A 19,365-nucleotide genomic window follows, 5' to 3' on the forward strand; every position below is an offset into this window, starting at 1 on the left:
TTAGTACCAATATTCTGGACTAACGTGGTTGTAAAGTCTGAGTGAGCAAGGGGAGGGGTTGCAGGGAGGGATAGCTAGGAGCGTCAGCTCGGCAGTCGCAGCATCCATCCACCCCTCCCACTCTTACCCGTCGCATAGAACAGCCCATTTTAATGTTGCCATCATCATAGGACGAGTGCGGTAAGCGAGGAATCGTTTCAGCATGTAGACCCAAATTCTTGCTCACCAATTGGAGCTTATGCTGTATAATCAATTAGACGAAAAAATTACAGCAACGAGAATAATTGGGACCAACGACCAGAATAACAGTAATAATATCAAATAGCTGCCTGCGGTCCTTAACCGTTAATTTATGCAAACACGCTAGTATCTGCCTTCCATCATATAATTTTATTCCGCATTAGAGGAATTCCACATAGACGTCTGCACAATTCCGTGCTATACATTGTTATCTCCTGACCAGAAACAACAGATGGAACATCACGTCGGTACAGTCTACATCCTTCAAACGTTTTTGTCTGTCGGATATGAAGCGAATTTAAAAGTAAAGAACATTGGATTTCCTGTTTTTCGAAACTCTCCTTTCACGTCCTTGGACATGGCCGGGTGAGTATTTTTAAAAAAATCTCAGTTCAATGGTGGTCTATCATTATGGTGGACTAAGGACAATATGGCATCAAAATGTCTCATGATATTGGAGTGACCTGTGAAAATGGCGAATATTTGCACCATTTATTAGACCTAGGCCTATTATTATAGCCTATACCTTTCTCGGTAGAACACTATTATTGATAGCAGTCATCCAAAATATGGTACAGGTAAGCTCTGAGATAAAATTTATTCATGAATCCAATATAGTTAATTGGCTACGTAACCTTTATCAATACGACATGCTATAAAACATTTATTTGTCAGTTATTACAGGCAATTATAATTTATTACAGAGTAGACTAGGTAGGCTACATTAATGTTGTGTGCAACAAGAATAGATTATTATTCATAGTAGGGCAGCATTGCCATCTGGAATATATAAAATCCCGATTTGGCGTATTCTGGGAATAGGGTATAGGCCTACGGGTCACTTCTATGATTTTTATGAGTATGCCGTTATTTTATGTCTGAATGAGTCAAATCCGTGCACAGAGATAAATTAGTCCGCAAATGAGCCAGTCAACACGGTTATAACCTTGTAGCAGGCCAGCTCACAGATTAAATGTAGCACATTCACTCGGGCAAAATTTTATAATTTTCCCACCATAAAGAAACACACTATGTTCCAATCGTAATTTTCCATGAGCTGCAATTCGTCTGAAATCTGTTGCCTCGAAAATATGTTCTCATTCACATTAGGCCCATTATATCCCCATTCAACTCTGGAAAAACAATTATAAAAATTAGGAATATAAGGAAAGGTGTTATTTCCCTACTTTAGTGTGCATTTCTATCGTAAGGGATGGATATCGCTGACATAAGAGAGACTTTGTGCAGACCAAGGTTAACACTGATATCTGAAGGTTACAAGTAAAGGGCATGGTGGATTTGGACAATGTACTAAAACATGCTCCGTCTTTCAAGGGAAATTGAGGATTTTTTAAAGTTATGATATATAAACACATGTGTTTCCATTCACATTTTGATACTGTGGAAATATAAAAACATCTTAATAAAGCCTACTCCTTCGTGCCACGATGGAGGCAATTTTCGCCTCGCATCACTCGGAGGAGAGTATCCTCTGTATCCCAGATCGCTGAGCATCATGGCTGTGCGCGTCGCCTTGGTAAAAGCCCATTCTAGACATGGATTGGCTATTTCCATACGAGCGTCACGACGCTCGTTTTGGAGACTGTACTGTGATAACAAATATTTTCTGGAAATGTGTTTAACCTTAAAAATGTTGTTGGGATTTTGATGATTCCTGGGCCCATATAGCAAGTATGGGTGGAATAGCATAAAGGGAATGCAATTCACTGTTTGAAGATCAGGAGGAGAGGGGTTATTATGCGAAGGTCATTATACAATACTCAGAATAGTGTAGGTCTGATGCATTACCTAAAGGCTTCTAAAATTCATGAGGAGACAAAATAATCAGATAATTCCATGCACACCTTTAGATTATTTGCAAATGCCTCTAAAACATTGAATAGGTCCTAAAACTTATAAAATCGTGATCGTGATTACAATTTGATGCCAAGATTCAAGGATGTAACTTAGAGTCATAGATAAATAACATTATGAAGATATTGTATATTTGCATGGGTTTTCATCCCAGTGCCTTTCTCCTCCTATTTTTAGTATGAACATTCATTGCGGTTAAATATGTCCCCCTGATCAGAGACGTGCTACTAAGCAGTTAGAGAGGCCATAACATCCTAAATCAATTAACTCAAAATCAATAGACCTTTTATAAATAAATTATATCTGTTTTTTTGTTTCGTTTGATTTGTGTCCCAGTGAGGGAGGGGGTGGGATGGCAGCAACTCCTATTGGCTCATTAATAATTCTCTTTGGTGCAAATTATAGACCACATTTTTATGATAGAGTGAAATCCTGTCAAAACGCTGAAATCCTTACAATCTGAGAGTTCTTTTCAGACTTGGGTTTATTGTAGCAAAGGTTGACAACTCAACATCTAGATAGGGTTTAATGATGTAAGAATATTCCCTACAAAACCCATCTTCTCCATCTTCTCCAGCCTTTAGGTGAATCCTACACAGCACCTGCCAAAGCATCTTTCTCTTCACCTCCAAACGCTTGAGCCCTTCTTTCTGTTTCTCTCCTTACAAATATCTGTTTCTATGGATTGGTATACCCCTTATCATTTTGTTTGATTCTCTTTTCTCTTCTGGGGTTGTGAGACAGACCAGATTAAAGTCTTTGGTGGAATAAACCACCGACAAATCACACAACAAAAACATTTCCAAATGTTCTTCCACACATGCCCTGATATGGAGAATCATAGAAGGGGCAAAGGAGGGAGTGGCATGGGGGAACATTAATCTAAAAATCACATAGTCAAGCATTTCCTACCCTGGCCTATTCTGGCCTATCCTGGCCTACCCTGGCCCTTTTCAAAGAAGTCCATCAGAGAATCATTGTTTTTTGAAGAATCAATACACGTCTATTACCACACATTATCATGGGGGACTTAGCCAATAGTTCAGTGGAGTTCAAACCCAAGAAGCGAGGTAGTGGAGGGGGAACAGAGGTCAACAATGCAGGGGACTTTGGGGCCACCCTGGAGGACCTGCGGGACCTTATGGAGCTGAGAGGTGCAGAAGCCATTCAGAAGATCCAGGAGAACTACACGGACACAGAGGGCCTCTGTCAGAGACTGAAGACCTCCCCAGCCGATGGTGAGAGTCTCACTCAGACACACCACTCTCAGTGACATACTTCACTGGAAACATACAATGCACTTTATTAGTCTACCTTACTAATACAATTCAAACCAATAGGTCAAATCAACTGGATTTTTTATGAACAACCAGTTGATGATATTTTATGCTATAGCGCCACTGCCATTTTGTTTGCATAGATGGTTTCTACCAGATGTCCTCATTTGTACTGTCCTCATCCGCCTGGTTTTCTATCTGTATTTGTGCATTCCCAACTCAGTCTGCCCGAACAGGCTTTCATGTTATGTTGCTAAGCTACAAAAGCATCAGCAATCTGGTGGGTGTGAGGCAGAGAGACAGACACCTCCTCTCATTCATCATGGCCCCCTGCAGCAAACATAAAATAGTCCTGAGGAGAGATGTTCAAACCACTATATGAGCCGTTAATGTTTTCAGCGTATTGCTTTATTTTCACCATTATAGTTTAAAATTATGTAATTTGTCACTTTTTAGATTATGTTAAATTATACAAGCGCCTATGATTCAACAAACTTCTAATATCGGCACACTTTTATGATGATTACAAAACTATTTTTATAATTCAGTAGAGATAAATGTAGGCTGTTTCAGTTAGAGAGATGAAGGGGAATTTGTTCATGAACCTTTCATTACCATGGCAACTGTGAGAATATTGTCTGAATGAGTAAAATGTGACTTTTCACAGAGAGTCAGATTAATTATTAATTTGCATATCTCATCGCCCTGAAATGTTCCGACTCACGTGTCTTTTTATCACCAGACTGTTTCACACATAATTTCTGAATTCGGTTATAGTGCGACTACATTTTGACTACCCCCCAAATGGGATTGGGTGAAAAAGAGACAGAGAGAGAGAGAGGGAGAGAGAGAGAGAGAGAGAGAGAGAGAGAGATGGCTGGGTTGACAGTAGCAGCAGGTGATGTTTGGCAGGGTAGGACATGAGGTGGGTGTGCCAGAGCACACACCCCACAGAGAAGCAGACACACACTGACTTAGCCATCTGTGCCATTCCCACCCCATCTATCTCATTCTACTAAAAGAGCACCCAGCACCCAGTGTCAACACTCAAACATTTATATGTCTGTTATATGATTCATGTGAGTGAGTCTATTGCAATGTATTTACAGAAGTAATTGAAAGATGGTTATGCCATGTTTTGTCTGCTCTAATGTAGACATTTTGAAAGCATGTTATTTTAATGCTCTGTCATATTGCCTACACAAGGCTGTAAGAAACATGGCCTAAACTGTAACTATCTCAAGTTCTATGACCATGTCCTATATAATGTAATGACTGTTTATGACAACAGTATTTTTTCTGGCCCGTTTCTAATGTGAACCCTATTATGAACTGTTACAGACTAATTTTCTGAAGCATGATTTGTTGAAACGGATTCAGATTCATGGCAGAGACCTGCAATTTGACAAATGTTTGGTCGTATGTAGGCATCCTGATAAAACATCCAAATAACGTTTCACTCTACAGTAATCTTCAACAGTTCCTTAACTACCCACTTACCTACTGAATTCACACAAGACTCTGATACCCTCGAATAGTGTTTTAAATGAAATCCAGTGAGGTGGATGAAGGGATGCCATGCACCATGTTCAGTAGCAGCATTCCCTGTCCTCTCTAGGCCTATCGGACAACCCATCAGACCTAGAGAAGCGTGGCCAGGTGTTTGGCCAGAACTTTATCCCTCCTAAGAAGGCCAAGTCGTTCCTGGAGCTGGTCTGGGAGGCCCTACAGGATGTAACTCTCATCATCCTAGAGATAGCTGCCATCATCTCCCTCGCACTGTCCTTCTACCAACCGCCTGGAGAGGAGAGCGAAGGTAGGTGTGACTGACTGTCCAGGTATCAGACTTTGGCCTTCCGCATGCCTTAATAAAGCATTAATTAGCCCTCTGAGCTAAAGCCTAGGCATTAGCTATGGGAGTTAACACAGGTTTTCAGTTCTCTCAGTTAAGGGAACTCATCAGGTGAGCGGAGTCCTTTCTTCCTATTTCTCTCTCTCTCTGCAGCGTGTGGGAATGTGGCATCCGGTGCAGAGGACGAGGGCGAGGCGGAGGCTGGCTGGATTGAGGGCGCGGCCATCTTGCTGTCTGTCGTATGCGTAGTGCTGGTGACGGCCTTTAACGACTGGAGCAAGGAGAAGCAGTTCCGGGGGCTGCAGAGCCGCATTGAGCAGGAGCAGCGATTTGCCGTGGTGCGGAATGGCACCGTCATCCAGATCCCTGTGGCTGAAATGGTGGTTGGGGATGTGGCCCAAATAAAATACGGTCAGTCCAGGATCAGGAGAAGTCCCCTGATGTAGTATACCTGGTTGGACTATCTATGTAGCTACCTGTGTATAATGCATTGTATGTTCCTTTGACTGTATCTTACCGAAGGTCTATTAAGAATCAAACATTCATAACAGCTCAACCATAAATGCATAAATAATACATTAAACATATCTGGTTTTGTGTAGATTCCTATTAAGCAGTCATAACGATGTTTGGATCCTTATAATTCCTTATAGATCCTTATAAGTCTCTGGTCCCTTGTCTCCTCCTGCTTCCACTCCCACACAGGTGATCTCCTGCCTGCTGATGGGATACTGATACAGGGCAACGACCTGAAGATCGATGAGAGCTCGCTGACCGGAGAGTCTGACCATGTAAAAAAGTCTGTTGACAAGGACCCTATGTTGCTGTCTGGTGAGTTGTTTGCATATAATACAGTAGTCATGTTACAGTTGGGAGAAAAAGGCCATGCCAGAGGTGTTTGCCTCTGTGCAGTATGTTTGTGTGTGTCTCTGATCACAGAGATAGTAGATTATGTAAACCAGCTAGTAAGCTAGCTAGCTAGTTAGCTATGCTGTTGAAACAATCTAACTAGTCTTTGACCCGTGATTGGAGTTTGTTGTGCTGCTGACACCTGCCTCTTAAGCATACTATCAAATTGAAACCTTCCCTTTTACTGGCTGTGATATGACACATGCAACTCAAAACAGAGCCACTACTTACACTACCGTTGGGCGCCAGTAGCTTCTGCCTGCAGGATGAGTGCTGTCAGTGGGCAGAGGAGCGGGGGAGGGCGACTTTGTGTCTCTGTGTGCTGGCTGCAGTGCCGAGAGGGGAAATCTCATTGCCTCTCCCAGTGAGAGAGCGACTCCTCCCTGTTCCCTGGAGCCTGACAGGGCTAATCAGATTGTAGCCCCTGGTCAGCATCCTGAGCACCGGGTCATGAATCCATTAGACCCACAGGGGACCCTCACTCATCCTCTACCCAATAATGATACTCGGAACTGGACTCTGCTACTCACTCCATAGGTCCACCAGGCTAGGTCTATGCAGAGATCTAAATGAATCATGCTGTTGTGATGGTGATGTAGCAGCCTAATCCACATTGGTGATGGTGCAGAAGATCAAATATTGAAAGAATTCAGCTGCAGGTTCAGCAATATGTATGATGTGATTTTATCAATCAATGTACACAATTCCCTTGTCTTACAATTGATTGTTTTTTTTCCCAGTATCTGTCACACTTACCTCTTGAGGTGCTCATACATCACTTGATGTTTAGGCCACCACACATAGGATGAATGCAAACTCTGTAAATGCTGTGGAATTTTTTATTTTTTATTTGATTTATTTCACCTTTATTTAACCAGGTAGGCCAGTTGAGAACAAGGTCTCATTTACAATGAGGTAGGTAGTTGATTGGATGGACTATTTGCAGATGGGCTGTGTACAGCTGCAGTGATCGGTATGCTGCTCTAACAGCTGACACTTAAAGTTAGTGAGTGAGATATAAGTCTCCAACTACAGTGATTTTTGCAATTCTTTCCAGTCATTGGCAGCAGAGAACTGGAAGGAAAGGCGGACAACTTAGGTCGTGGCTTTGGGGATGACCAGTGAAATATACCTACTGGAGCGTGTGCTACGGGTGGGTGTTGTTATGGTGACCAGTGAGCTGAGATAAGGCGGAGCTATACCTAGCAAAGACTTATAGATGACCTGGAGCCAGTGGGTTTGGCGACAAATATGTAGCGAGGACCAGCCAACGAGAGCATACAGGCCACAGTGGTGGGTAATATATGGGGCTTTGATGACAAAACGGATGGCACTGTGATAGACGGCATCCAATTTACTGAGTAGATTGTTGGAGGATAATTTGTAAATGACAAAGTCAAGGATCGTTAGGATAGTCAGTTTTACGAGGGTAAGTTTGGCAGCATGAGTGAAGGAGGCTTGTTTGCGAAATAGGAAGCCGATTCTAGATTTAACTTTGGATTGGAGATGCTTAATGTGAGTCTGGAAGGAGAGTTTACAGTCTAGCCAGACACCTAGGTATTTACAGTTGTCCACATATTCTAAGTCAGAACCGTCCAGAGTAGTGATGCAAGTTGGGCGGGCGGGTGCGGACAGTGATCGGTTGAAGAGCAGGCATTTAGTTTTACTAGCATTTAAGAGCAGTTGGAGGCCACGGAAGGAGTGTTTTATGGCGTTGAAGCTCGTCTGGAGGTTTGTTAACACAGTGTCCAAAGAAGGGCCAGAGGTATACAGAATGGTGTTGTCTGTGTAGAGGTGGATCAAAAAATCACCAGCAGCAAGAACGACATCATTGATGTATACAGAGAAAAGAGTCGGACCGAGAATTGAACCCTGTGGCACCCCCATAGAGACTGCCAGAGGTCCGGACAACAGGCCCTCCAATTTGACACACTGAACACTATCTGAGAAGTAGTTAGTGAACCAGGCGAGGCAATCATTAGAGAAACCAAGGCTGCTGAGTCTGCCGATAAGAATGTATCAGTTCCAGTTAAAATACATTCACTTTACTTGTTATAACCATTTTCATGCTGTGGTTTAGTGCACAAGTTCATAACAGTCCCAAGCCATTACATATGTAAGCAATCATCAACATCAAACATATTTAGCAGTATTCTGAGCTATTCCACTCCCTGGTATTAGGCAGTGTGAACACTGTTATTGAACAACTCCTGGTCTCTTGTGATAAAGTATTTTAATTAATGGGAACATAATGGAGCTCTGCTGTACAAAAGTAATTAGATCACCGGTCAGTAGGCGAAACAGAGGAAAGTGACCTTACTCAGTGATTAAAAACACAAACTGCAGTAGCTCCAGAGTGTAATTGGTGAGTGTAATTCTGCGTTGCCTCTGGATTCCAACCTGCCTTCCCAACTGCACACCACACTCAAGCCAACCATTCAAAACGCTAGAACAAGAGTCGAGCTTGTAACTCCAGGAATGAGAATTGGCTTTTAGGTCTCAGCGAAGATGACGTCACTGTGTAATGTGAACTTAGCAGTCCACTATGTCTACATCATAGAAATAAACACAGATTTTTCCACAATAACCTTCTTTGAACAGCATATTGATTGCAAACAATATTAATGGAAATTCTCCCTTCTGTTTGAGGTGCGACATGATTAATACAGTGCATTCGGAAGTATTCAGACCTCTTCACTTTTTACACATTTTGTTATGTTACAGCCTTATTCTAAAATGTATTAAATAATTTTTTCCCCTCATCAATCTAAGCACAATACCCCATAATGACAAAGCAAATGGAGTGACTTCAGACAAGTCTCTGAATGTCCTTGAGTGGCCCAGCCAGAGCCCAGACTTGAACCCGATCAAACATCTCTGGAGAGACCTGAAAATAGCTGTGCAGCGATGCTCCCCATCCAACCTGACAGAGCTTGAGAGGATCTGCAGAGAAGAATGGGAGAAACTCCCCAAATACAGGTGTGTCAAGCTTGTAGCGTCATACCGAAGAAGACTCGAGGCTGTAATCGCTGGCAAAGGTCCTTCAAAAAAGTACTGAGTAAAGGTTCTGAATGCTTATGTAAATGTGATGTTTCCGGGGGGTTTTTTCTTCAAAAATTGGCACAGATTTCTAAAAACCTGTTTTTTCTTTCTCATTATGGGGTGTGTAGATTGCTGAGGGAAAAACAAACAAATAATTTAATAACTTTTATAATAAGGCTGCAACGTAAAAAAAATGTGGGAAAAGTGAAGGGTTATTCCCATGTCTATTTAGGAATTTCATCTTTGTATCCCTTTAGGAACTCATGTGATGGAAGGCTCAGGAAAGATGCTAGTTACTGCTGTGGGGATCAACTCTCAAACTGGAATCATCTTCACTCTACTGGGAGCTGGAGAGGGGGAGGGGGAGGATGAGAAGAAAGACAAGAAAGGTAAGATAATAAGACAGGCTGAAGGTGTAATGTCATTAAGACGTTCGGTATAATTTTTGTGAGTATGAAGCAAATACAGTATATTTGAAACACAATACATATACCAGGGATGCTTAAAATGGATATGAAGAGTTTAGTTCCAAAACGCTATATATCCATTTTCAGAAATGTTAGTAAATGAGCTTTTTTTAAGAACTTATTGAAAGTGATTGGTGTGTTTTTTTCCATATCTAATCATGACATGTTCAATGACAGACAGGTATTTGTTAAAAAATCTATCAATTGATGGTTTTATTTCAGAGAGACAATCACATTTTGTTGCAAAATTAGATATATCCTCCTCTCTCTCAGAGACAAAAGTAGCAGTGCAAGGTTTTGCACAGTCAAATGTGACAATAATTACAACTGTACAAATGATACATTTGTGACATACATTTTTTGTTATATCTTTGAAACTGTATCAATACAGTAATACGAGATCTGTGTTCTTGTCAAAAGTACTGCGCTATATAGGGAATAGGGTGCCATTTGGGACGAGGCCTAACTCTAACCAAAGACTATAGCCTCAGGCTAGATTTATGATGAGTTGAATTTATATGTTAATTATACAGGATATGAACAATCCATTCCAGCTAAACAATGGATATACAGTTGAAGTCGGAAGTTTAAATACACCTTAGCCAAATACATTTAAACTCAGTTTTTTTTAAACAATTCCTGACATTTAATCCTAGTAATAATTCCCTGTCTTAGGTCAGTTAGGATCACCACTTTATTTTAAGAATGTGAAATGTCAGAATAATAGTAGAGAGAATGATTTATTTCAGCTTTTATTTCTTTCATCACATTCCCAGTGGGTCAGAAGTTTACATACACTCAATTAGTATTTGGTAGCATTGTCTTTCAATTGCTTAACTTGGGTCAAACGTTTCGGGTAGGCTTCCACAAGCCTCCCACAATAAGTTAGGCAAATTTTGGCCCATTCCTCCTGACAGAGCTGGTGTAACTGAGTCAGGTTTGCAGGCCTCCTTGCTCGCACACGCTTTTTCAGTTCTGCCCACAAAATGTCTATAGGATTGATGTCAGGGATTTGTGATGGCCACTCCAATACCTTGACTTTGTTGGCTTTAAGCCCTTTTGTCACAACTTTGGAAGTATGCTTGAGGTCATTGTCCATTTGGAAGAACCATTTCCGACCAAGCTTTAACTTCCTGACTGTCTTGAGATGTTTCTTCAATATAGCCACATAATTTTCCTGTCTCATGATGCCATCTATTTTGTGAAGTGCACCAGTCCCTCCTGCAGCAAAGCTCCCGCACAACATGATGCTGCCACCCCCGTGCTTCACGGTTGGGATGGTGTTCTTCGGCTTGCAAGCCTCCCCCTTTTTCCTCCAAACATAACGATTGTCATTATGGCCAAACAGTTTTTTTTTCATCGGACCAGAGGACATTTCTGCATGTGCAGTTGCAAACTGTAGTCTGGCTTTAGTCTGCGTACTATTGTTTGTACAGATGAACGTGGTACCTTCAGGTGTTTGGAAATTGCTCCCAAGGATGAAAGAGACTTGTGGAGGTCCACAATTTTTTGTAGAAACTAGATGTCCTAACCGACTTGCCAAAACTATAGTTTGTTAACAAGAACTTTGTGGAGTGGTTGAAAAACAAGTTTTAATGATTCCAACCTAAGTGTATGTAAACTTCCAACTTCAATTGTATATCGTTTTGCAACTAAACTAATTTTAATACACATCTAAAATATATAAACCAAAATATGAGACCAGTGATATTTTACACATCCATAAGCATTCACTTCTGATGAAAAAACACAAATGTGTGCATATAACGTTTTGGAAATGAACTTTTCATATATACATGGATGTATTTACATATGATTGACTCACAATGTCTGTTTCTTATACTATATATACACAGACATATGTACTGTATATAAGTATCATGCATTGGCAGTTTCAGTAGGTGTATTGAAGAGATGCTCCATTAAGCTGTGTCATTCAAGGCCTGATGTTCCTTCTGCTTATGAGAAAGAGAGAGCAGAGCATCTCTGAACTGTACAGTGTGCATTTACAGTACATGGGCAGAGTCTTTTCTCCCTGTCTCCCTCTCCTTGATATGAAGAGTGGTAGCTAGCTGCTTAATAATTATATCTAAAAGCATAGGAGTCTGCAAAGCAATCAATACTTGAATGGAAAGAGGGAGAGCAAGATGGGGATGGGGTTACACAGAGGGAGAGCAAGATGGGGTGGAGTTACACAGAGGGAGAGCAAGATGGGGATGGGGTTATACAGAGGGGGAGCAAGATGGGGATGGGGTTACACAGAGGGAGAGCAAGATGGGGATGGGGTTACACAGAGGGAGAGCACGATGGGGATGGGGTTACACAGAGGGAGAGCAATATGGGGATGGGGTTACACAGAGGGGGAGCAAGATGGGGATGGGGTTACACAGAGGGAGAGCAAGATGGGGATGGGGTTACACAGAGGGAGAGCAAGATGGGGATGGGGTTACACAGAGGGAGAGCAAGATGGGGATGGGGTTACACAGAGGGAGAGCAAGATGGGGATGGGGTTACACAGAGGGAGAGCAAGATGGGGATGGGGTTACACAGAGGGAGAGCAAGATGGGGATGGGGTTACACAGAGGGAGAGCAACATGGGGATGGGGTTACACAGAGGGAGAGCAAGATGGGGATAGGGTTACACAGAGGGAGAGCAAGATGGGGATGGGGTTACACAGAGGGAGAGCAAGATGGGGATAGGGTTACACAGAGGGAGAGCAAGATGGGGATGGGGTTACACAGAGGGAGAGCAAGATGGGGATAGGGTTACACAGAGGGAGAGCAAGATGGGGATGGGGTTACACAGAGGGGGAAGCCTCTGGTTAGGACAAAGCTTCACAATGAAGACCACAGAGAGACATGATGCAATGGTTTACTTATTTGCTGCTCCTGAGGTCTCATACATTCATTTTTTTTCATTCCTTGTTTGTTGTTTCTGTTGCTCATCCTTTTTACTGTTTTGATTGTTTTTGTCTCTTAATTTGATAAAATCTCTTATTGTCCCTGTCCCTATCTCAAATCCCAAACCACTATCTCATCAGAGGGCAATAATACCCCTGCAGTCGAAGCAAAACAGATCAGCATCACGAATGGTAGGTGTTTCCCCTACTAGACTAGTTAGATTGGTGAAGGGGTTTGCTAGAGATATTCCATGGGACTCCCATGGGACATTGTGGACCCCTAATGTAATTGGAAAAAAAAATAACAAACTGTAAAATATTTTGAAAAGTAAGTTTAACATGTTTATATAAGTAGTTGCGATTTCTTCACACGTTTCTGTCACTTTCATTTTGTCTATTCATTTTCCCATTCGATTTTTACTCCTTTAGGGGGGTTAAAATGGGAGCAATGTTTGCCTCCCATGCAGCAATATGTCTGTCACATTCAGCTGTATCAGTCTAGATATTTCTCTCTCTCTCGCCTAATCTCAGGCAAGCAAGACGGGACACTGGAAAACAATCAGAACAAAGGTAAGAAACGGGGGGATTCCAAAGCAGAGGAATCATCCATAATTTCACGTAGGCTACTTTATGTAAATCCTTTGGGGAACTATGCAAACAACAGATGGCATGAGGTAATAATTTATACAAAATATTTTAAAACATTTTACTTCTCAAATAAGATGGAAGCAATATCTTGATTTATGTTGAAAACACATTACCTGTACGTTTGATAATAACGGGTTGTATGTTTACAGGCCTCATTAGGTATCATAAGTGCTTTACATTCTGTTACAGTTGCATACTGTAGCTGTAGAACCCACCTGGGGGAAGCATGGCAGCCATTTTGTGCCGATAACGCCCACTAGACCTCTTGGCTTTTCTCTAACCATCCTAACCACTCCCTAACTTTGTGACAACCCCCAACCTTAGCCAAGAAACAGGATGAGGCTGTTGCCATGGAGATGCAGCCCCTGAAGAGCGCTGAAGGTGGGGAGGTGGAAGCGGAGAAGAAAAAGGGCAACGTGCCTAAAAAAGAGAAGTCTGTGCTCCAGGGCAAACTCACTAAACTGGCCGTGCAGATCGGGAAGGCAGGTGAGGGCTGATTCTAAACGTTCAGCATTCATAATCAATTTTTTGCTGGCCTGCTTGTTCACTCTGACTTGACCTGTGTATGCACAAGGTTGGCTAGCAGTGCATACTCTACTACCGACAAACTCTTCACATTGTTCTTTGATCTAAGTAGCCATGTCTGTGTGTCTGTCTGTCCTCTTCCTCAGGTCTGGTCATGTCAGCCATCACAGTGATCATCCTGGTGATGTACTTTGTGATTGAGACCTTTGTGGTGCAGGGCCGGGAGTGGCTCACTGAGTGTACCCCCGTCTATGTGCAGTACTTTGTCAAGTTCTTCATCATCGGCGTCACAGTGCTGGTGGTGGCTGTGCCTGAGGGGCTGCCACTGGCTGTTACTATATCACTGGCCTACTCTGTCAAGGTAAGGGTAATAAACTGTGTGTGTGTGTGTGTGTGTGTGTGTGTGTGTGTGTGTGTGTGTGTGTGTGTGTGTGTGTGTGTGTGTGTGTGTGTGTGTGTGTGTGTGTGTGTGTGTGTGTGTGTGTGTGTGTGTGCGTGCATAAGTGCTTGTCTGCGTGTGCGCTGCTGTAGACATTATGTGACAATCATGTTAAATCGTGTTTTTGCTCGAATATCCCCCATATGGCAAAATCAAGGCACAATTACACTATACTATATATTGTACATGCAGCTGAATTGTATTGTAGTTTCTCAGGTGGAGGCCTAACAGTAAGATCCATCTCCGTCTGTTTCCTCCTCCTTCCCTGTAGAAAATGATGAAGGACAATAACTTGGTGCGCCACCTGGATGCCTGTGAGACCATGGGCAATGCCACGGCCATCTGCTCCGACAAGACAGGCACCCTCACTACCAACCGCATGACCGTGGTGCAGGCCTACGCGGGCGACCAGCACTTCCACAAGGTCCCACACCCTGACCAGATGAATCCTAAAGTGCTGGACACGCTCGTCAATGCCATAGCTGTCAACAGCGCCTACACCTCCAAGATTATGGTGAGAGGGTGGATTAGGAAAGATCGATAGATACTTGCACATAGTTGAATGCTCCCACATTTTAATGTCTGCAATGCGGAATGGTAAAGGGACACAACTTTATCTCTTCTGGTTATTTTCTGGTTAACTAAGACATTTACATCTTTATTGGCCATTTGGATGGAAATGTATTTTGTTCATGTTAACCCAACATATATAAACCATTCATAGAATTCAGAATTTACATACAAATTTACATACAAATGTGCGTTTTGCCCAGTCTCCTATTCTGTCTTTTTCCTCCACACGTATTGAGCAAAAACATGGTATCTTCATCTTTTAGCCCCCGGATAAGGAGGGAGGCCTACCCAAGCAGGTGGGCAACAAGACAGAGTGTGCCCTACTTGGCTTCATCCTGGACCTGAAGAGGGACTATGCCCCTGTGAGGGAACAGATCCCTGAGGAGAAGCTCTACAAGGTCTACACCTTCAACTCTGTGCGCAAGTCCATGAGCACAGTGGTGCAGCTGCCTGATGGATCCTTCCGCCTCTACAGCAAGGGGGCCTCTGAGATCCTGCTCAAGAAGTGAGTAAGACATTCAGGCTGGAGATGGCCTGCCTTGTCTGTCTGCCTTGTCATGACAAGTAGGAAAAGTAGTTTCCCTGTGAATCAGGCATACAAATAAAGGGCTCTATTCAATCCCTACTGCTGAAGCTTGATAGAATTGTAAAGGTAGATTCCGATTGAGCCCAGCATATGCAGCATTTACCGTGAATGCAGTATCTAACGTCAGAACATTGCCTTTAAATTTAAATCACGCTGTAATGCGGAACTTCCGCAATACGGATTGAATAAAGCCCAAAGTTGGGTTTGATAGAGGCTACAGCTTTGATAGAGAAAGGGGTGGTAGGGGCCTCAAGATAAAGTGGGCCTTGAATGAGAATTGATGATCAAAACAAAATGACAAACATGAATATGGTGCCCTAACATACAGAGCATCTGTGTCCTGACTCTCTGTCTGTCAGATGCTCCTCTATCATGGCTGGTGGTGGCGATCCACGAGGGTTCCGCCCGCGGGACAGGGATGAGATGGTGAAGAAGGTGATCGAGCCCATGGCCTGCGACGGCCTGCGCACCATCTGCGTGGCCTACAAGGACCTGCCGGCCAGCCCTGAGCCCGACTGGGAGAACGAGGCTGGCATCGTCAGTGACCTCATCTGTATCACAGTGGTGGGGATCGAGGACCCTGTCCGCCCAGAGGTAACCAAGAACTTACGCAGAGGGATTCTCTATTGGGGTGCATTTGTTTTCACAGATGTAGGTAGATTTGGAGTGGAGTTTTTCCACAGGGATGACAATTGCCTGTTACTTGCTCTTCATTTCAAGTGGATAATTCTGTTGAAAAATGTCTAAATAAGAACTTGTAAACACCTAGGATTAGAGTGGGGAGAAGCTTGCCCTTATGGAAGGGTTGGCACAGTACGATGACACAACAGATTTTGTTATGCTGTAGGTATATAGTTATAGGTATTGTAATCTCTCATGGACAGACGCACATAACATAAATGGCACCGTAGTGTCTGTCAACAGACTGGAATGCGACAACTAACAAGGAACATTGTTCCAGTACCTTGATTTTTTGTCACTGATCATTTTGACAACTCACAATGTTGCAAGATTTTAATTCTGGGTTTCCAAATGATAGGTTTTGTTATAGTTGTAGGTTTAGTAAATATTCAATCATTTATCTGTAGTATCATGTACATCAGCAAGTAAGAGGGTGTGCCAAGGCTTTAGCAAAACTCTGGTGTCTTTTCTAACCAGGTCCCAGATGCTATCAAGAAATGCCAGCGGGCAGGTATCACCGTGCGTATGGTGACAGGTGACAACATCAACACAGCACGCGCCATCGCTGCCAAGTGTGGCATCATCCAGCCTGGGGATGACTTCCTGTGCATAGACGGAAAGGAATTCAACCGACGAATCAGAAATGAGAAAGGAGAGGTAGAGTTCATCATTCTTGTGTTGTTTGATATTCTTTTACTGACAAAAAAATGCAAGTGCCCTGACTCTATTCATTAGCTTCAATAACTCAGTGTTACAAGACTAAACCATTTCTGTGGATACCCCTATAATACAATCTTTATTTCTTACAGGTTGAGCAGGAGCGCATTGATAAGGTTTGGCCCAAACTAAGAGTTCTGGCTAGGTCTTCACCTACAGACAAACATACACTGGTCAAAGGTGGGTCAGAGACACTCCACTCAAAGCTACAGTACTATTTTTGTAAACAGATGGTAAACCATGCAGCTGTATCATTTCCAATGATAACTTTCTCTTCCTGCAGGCATCATAGACAGCACTGTACTGGAGCAGCGGCAGGTAGTGGCAGTGACAGGGGACGGGACAAACGACGGACCTGCCCTGAAGAAGGCCGATGTTGGCTTTGCCATGGTGAGTCATGTAAATGATGATGATGATGATGATGACACACATCTTTAGTAATTTTAGTACATTTAGGGAGATATTAAATCCCATACTTAACGCTACATTTCACTAAATGTACCCTATGTATTTACAATATAGTTACATAGGCATGGTATGTACTTTAGTATTGTTACATTAGTACTTACAGTACACTACTACTATGTAACTATCATACACATAAGTAGGTATTACTGACATGTATTGTTTTTTAATGTGAGACCTGTGAATACTTTTCAAAACAGTGTACATTTAAAGTGGCTCTTTTTTTTGTGGCTCTGTGTAGGGCATCGCTGGTACTGATGTAGCCAAGGAAGCCTCTGACATCATCCTGACTGATGACAACTTCTCTAGCATTGTGAAGGCGGTCATGTGGGGCCGCAACGTCTATGACAGCATCTCCAAGTTCCTCCAGTTCCAGCTCACTGTCAACGTGGTGGCTGTCATCGTGGCCTTCACCGGCGCCTGTATCACACAGGTACTCACTCCATCTCTGACTCTCGCACTCCACACCACACCACAATTCACTGTTGTGTAAATTACAAATGGACCACTTACTGTAAGTAACTCACTAGGAAATGGTCAAAGATATACACTACTGTTCAAAAGTTTGGGGTCACTTATACATTTCCTTGTTTTTGAAAGAAAAGCTAATTTTTTGTCCATTAAATAACATCAAATTGATCCAAAATACAGTGTAGACATTGTTAATGTTGTAAATTACTATTGTAGCTGGAAACGGCAGATTTATGGAATATCTACGTAGGCGTACAGAGGCCCATTATCAGCAACCATCACTCCTGTGTTCCAATGGCACATTGTGTTAGCTAATCCAAGTTTATAATGTTAAAAGGCTAATTGATCATTAGAAAACCCTTTTGCAATTATGTTAGCACAGCTGAAAACTGTTGTTCTGATTAAATAAGCAATACAACTGGCCTTTTTTAGACTAGTTGAGTATCTGGAGCATCAGCATTTGTGGGTTTGATTACAGGCTCAAAATGAAGAGAAACAAAGACCTTTCTTCTGAAACTCGTCAGTCTATTCTTGTTCTGAGAAATGAAGGCTATTCCATGCGAGAAATTGCCAAGAAACTGAAGATCTCGTACAACGCTGTGTACTACTTCTTTCAAAGGACAGTGCAAACTGGCTCTAACCAGAATAGAAAGAGGAGTGGGAGGCCCCAGTGCACAACTGAGCAAGAGGACAAGTATATTGGAGAGTCTAAATTGAGAAACAGATGCCTCACAAGTGCTCAACTGGCAGCTTCAATAAATAGTACCCGCAAAACACCAGTCTCAACGTCAACAGTGAAGAGGCGACTCCAGGATGCTGGGCTTCTAGGCAGAGTTGCGAAGAAAAATCCGTATCTCAGGCTGGCCAATAAAAATAAAATATTAAGATGGGCAAAAGAACACAGACACTGGACAGAGGAACTCTGCCTAGAAGGCCAGCATCCTCTTCACTGTTGACGTTGAGACTGGTGTTTTGCGATGACCCCAAACTTTTGAACGGTAGTGTAGGTAACGGTCTACGGACATCCCAAACAAGCTTTAAAGCTAAATGATCTCTCCCTACCTCTCTCCCTTTTTACCTCTCTGCCTCTCTCCTTGTTACCTCCCTCTCTCTGCCTGCCTCCTCCCCTCTCTCTGCCTCTTTCTCTCCCTCTACCTCCCTCTCTTCTCCATACCCCCTCCCTCTCTCTCCCCCCTACAGGACTCTCCCTTGAAGGCTGTCCAGATGTTATGGGTGAACCTGATCATGGACACTTTTGCATCCCTGGCCCTAGCCACCGAACCACCCACTGAGTCCCTGCTCCTGAGGAAGCCTTACGGCCGCAACAACCCCCTCATCTCCCGGACCATGATGAAGAACATCCTGGGCCACGCCATCTACCAGCTCACCATCATCTTCACCCTGCTGTTCGCAGGTACGTACAGGGGAGGAGGAGGTGGGAGACTGGAGACTAGGGGGAGGGTAGGGGCCTACAGGTGGAGATGGGAGGAGGGATGGAGACTGGAGATGGGAGAAGGGATGAGACTGGAGATGGGAGGAGGGATGAGACTGGAGATGGGAGGAGGGATGACACTGGAGATGGGAGGAGGGATGGAGGATGGAGATGGGAGGAGGTATGGAGACTGGAGATGGGAGGAGGGATGAGATGGGAGGAGGGATGAGATGGGAGGAGGGATGGAGGCTGGAGATGGGAGGAGG

The 19,365-nt window shown here is 43.1% G+C and overlaps 1 protein-coding gene across 7 annotated transcripts in view; it reads left to right on the forward strand.

Annotated features, from left to right (window-relative positions):
- Nucleotides 1–141: 141 nt before the first annotated feature.
- The window catches only part of LOC118359760 (plasma membrane calcium-transporting ATPase 3-like), a 34,408-nt gene continuing 15,184 nt past the window's right edge, over nt 142–19,365 (forward strand). For 3 of the 7 annotated variants that reach the window (XM_035738445.1, XM_035738448.1, XM_035738450.2), the window contains exons 1-18: nt 142–606; nt 2,693–3,353; nt 5,011–5,208; nt 5,398–5,655; nt 5,950–6,075; nt 9,453–9,584; nt 12,704–12,754; nt 13,094–13,132; nt 13,535–13,696; nt 13,882–14,096; nt 14,446–14,688; nt 15,011–15,252; nt 15,693–15,927; nt 16,492–16,671; nt 16,824–16,911; nt 17,015–17,121; nt 17,438–17,629; nt 18,868–19,081. In XM_035738445.1, coding sequence (XP_035594338.1) covers nt 3,137–3,353; nt 5,011–5,208; nt 5,398–5,655; nt 5,950–6,075; nt 9,453–9,584; nt 12,704–12,754; nt 13,094–13,132; nt 13,535–13,696; nt 13,882–14,096; nt 14,446–14,688; nt 15,011–15,252; nt 15,693–15,927; nt 16,492–16,671; nt 16,824–16,911; nt 17,015–17,121; nt 17,438–17,629; nt 18,868–19,081 — 2,899 coding nt within the window. In that variant the 5' untranslated portion in view covers nt 142–606; nt 2,693–3,136. The remainder of the gene's footprint in view (nt 607–2,692; nt 3,354–5,010; nt 5,209–5,397; nt 5,656–5,949; nt 6,076–9,452; nt 9,585–12,703; nt 12,755–13,093; nt 13,133–13,534; nt 13,697–13,881; nt 14,097–14,445; nt 14,689–15,010; nt 15,253–15,692; nt 15,928–16,491; nt 16,672–16,823; nt 16,912–17,014; nt 17,122–17,437; nt 17,630–18,867; nt 19,082–19,365) is intronic. The other 4 variants (XM_035738447.1, XM_035738449.1, XM_035738451.2 and 1 more) reach the window with 2 other exon arrangements.

This window comes from Oncorhynchus keta, chromosome 27 (assembly GCF_023373465.1).
Source record: "Oncorhynchus keta strain PuntledgeMale-10-30-2019 chromosome 27, Oket_V2, whole genome shotgun sequence".
NCBI classification, from domain to species: Eukaryota; Metazoa; Chordata; class Actinopteri; order Salmoniformes; family Salmonidae; genus Oncorhynchus; species Oncorhynchus keta.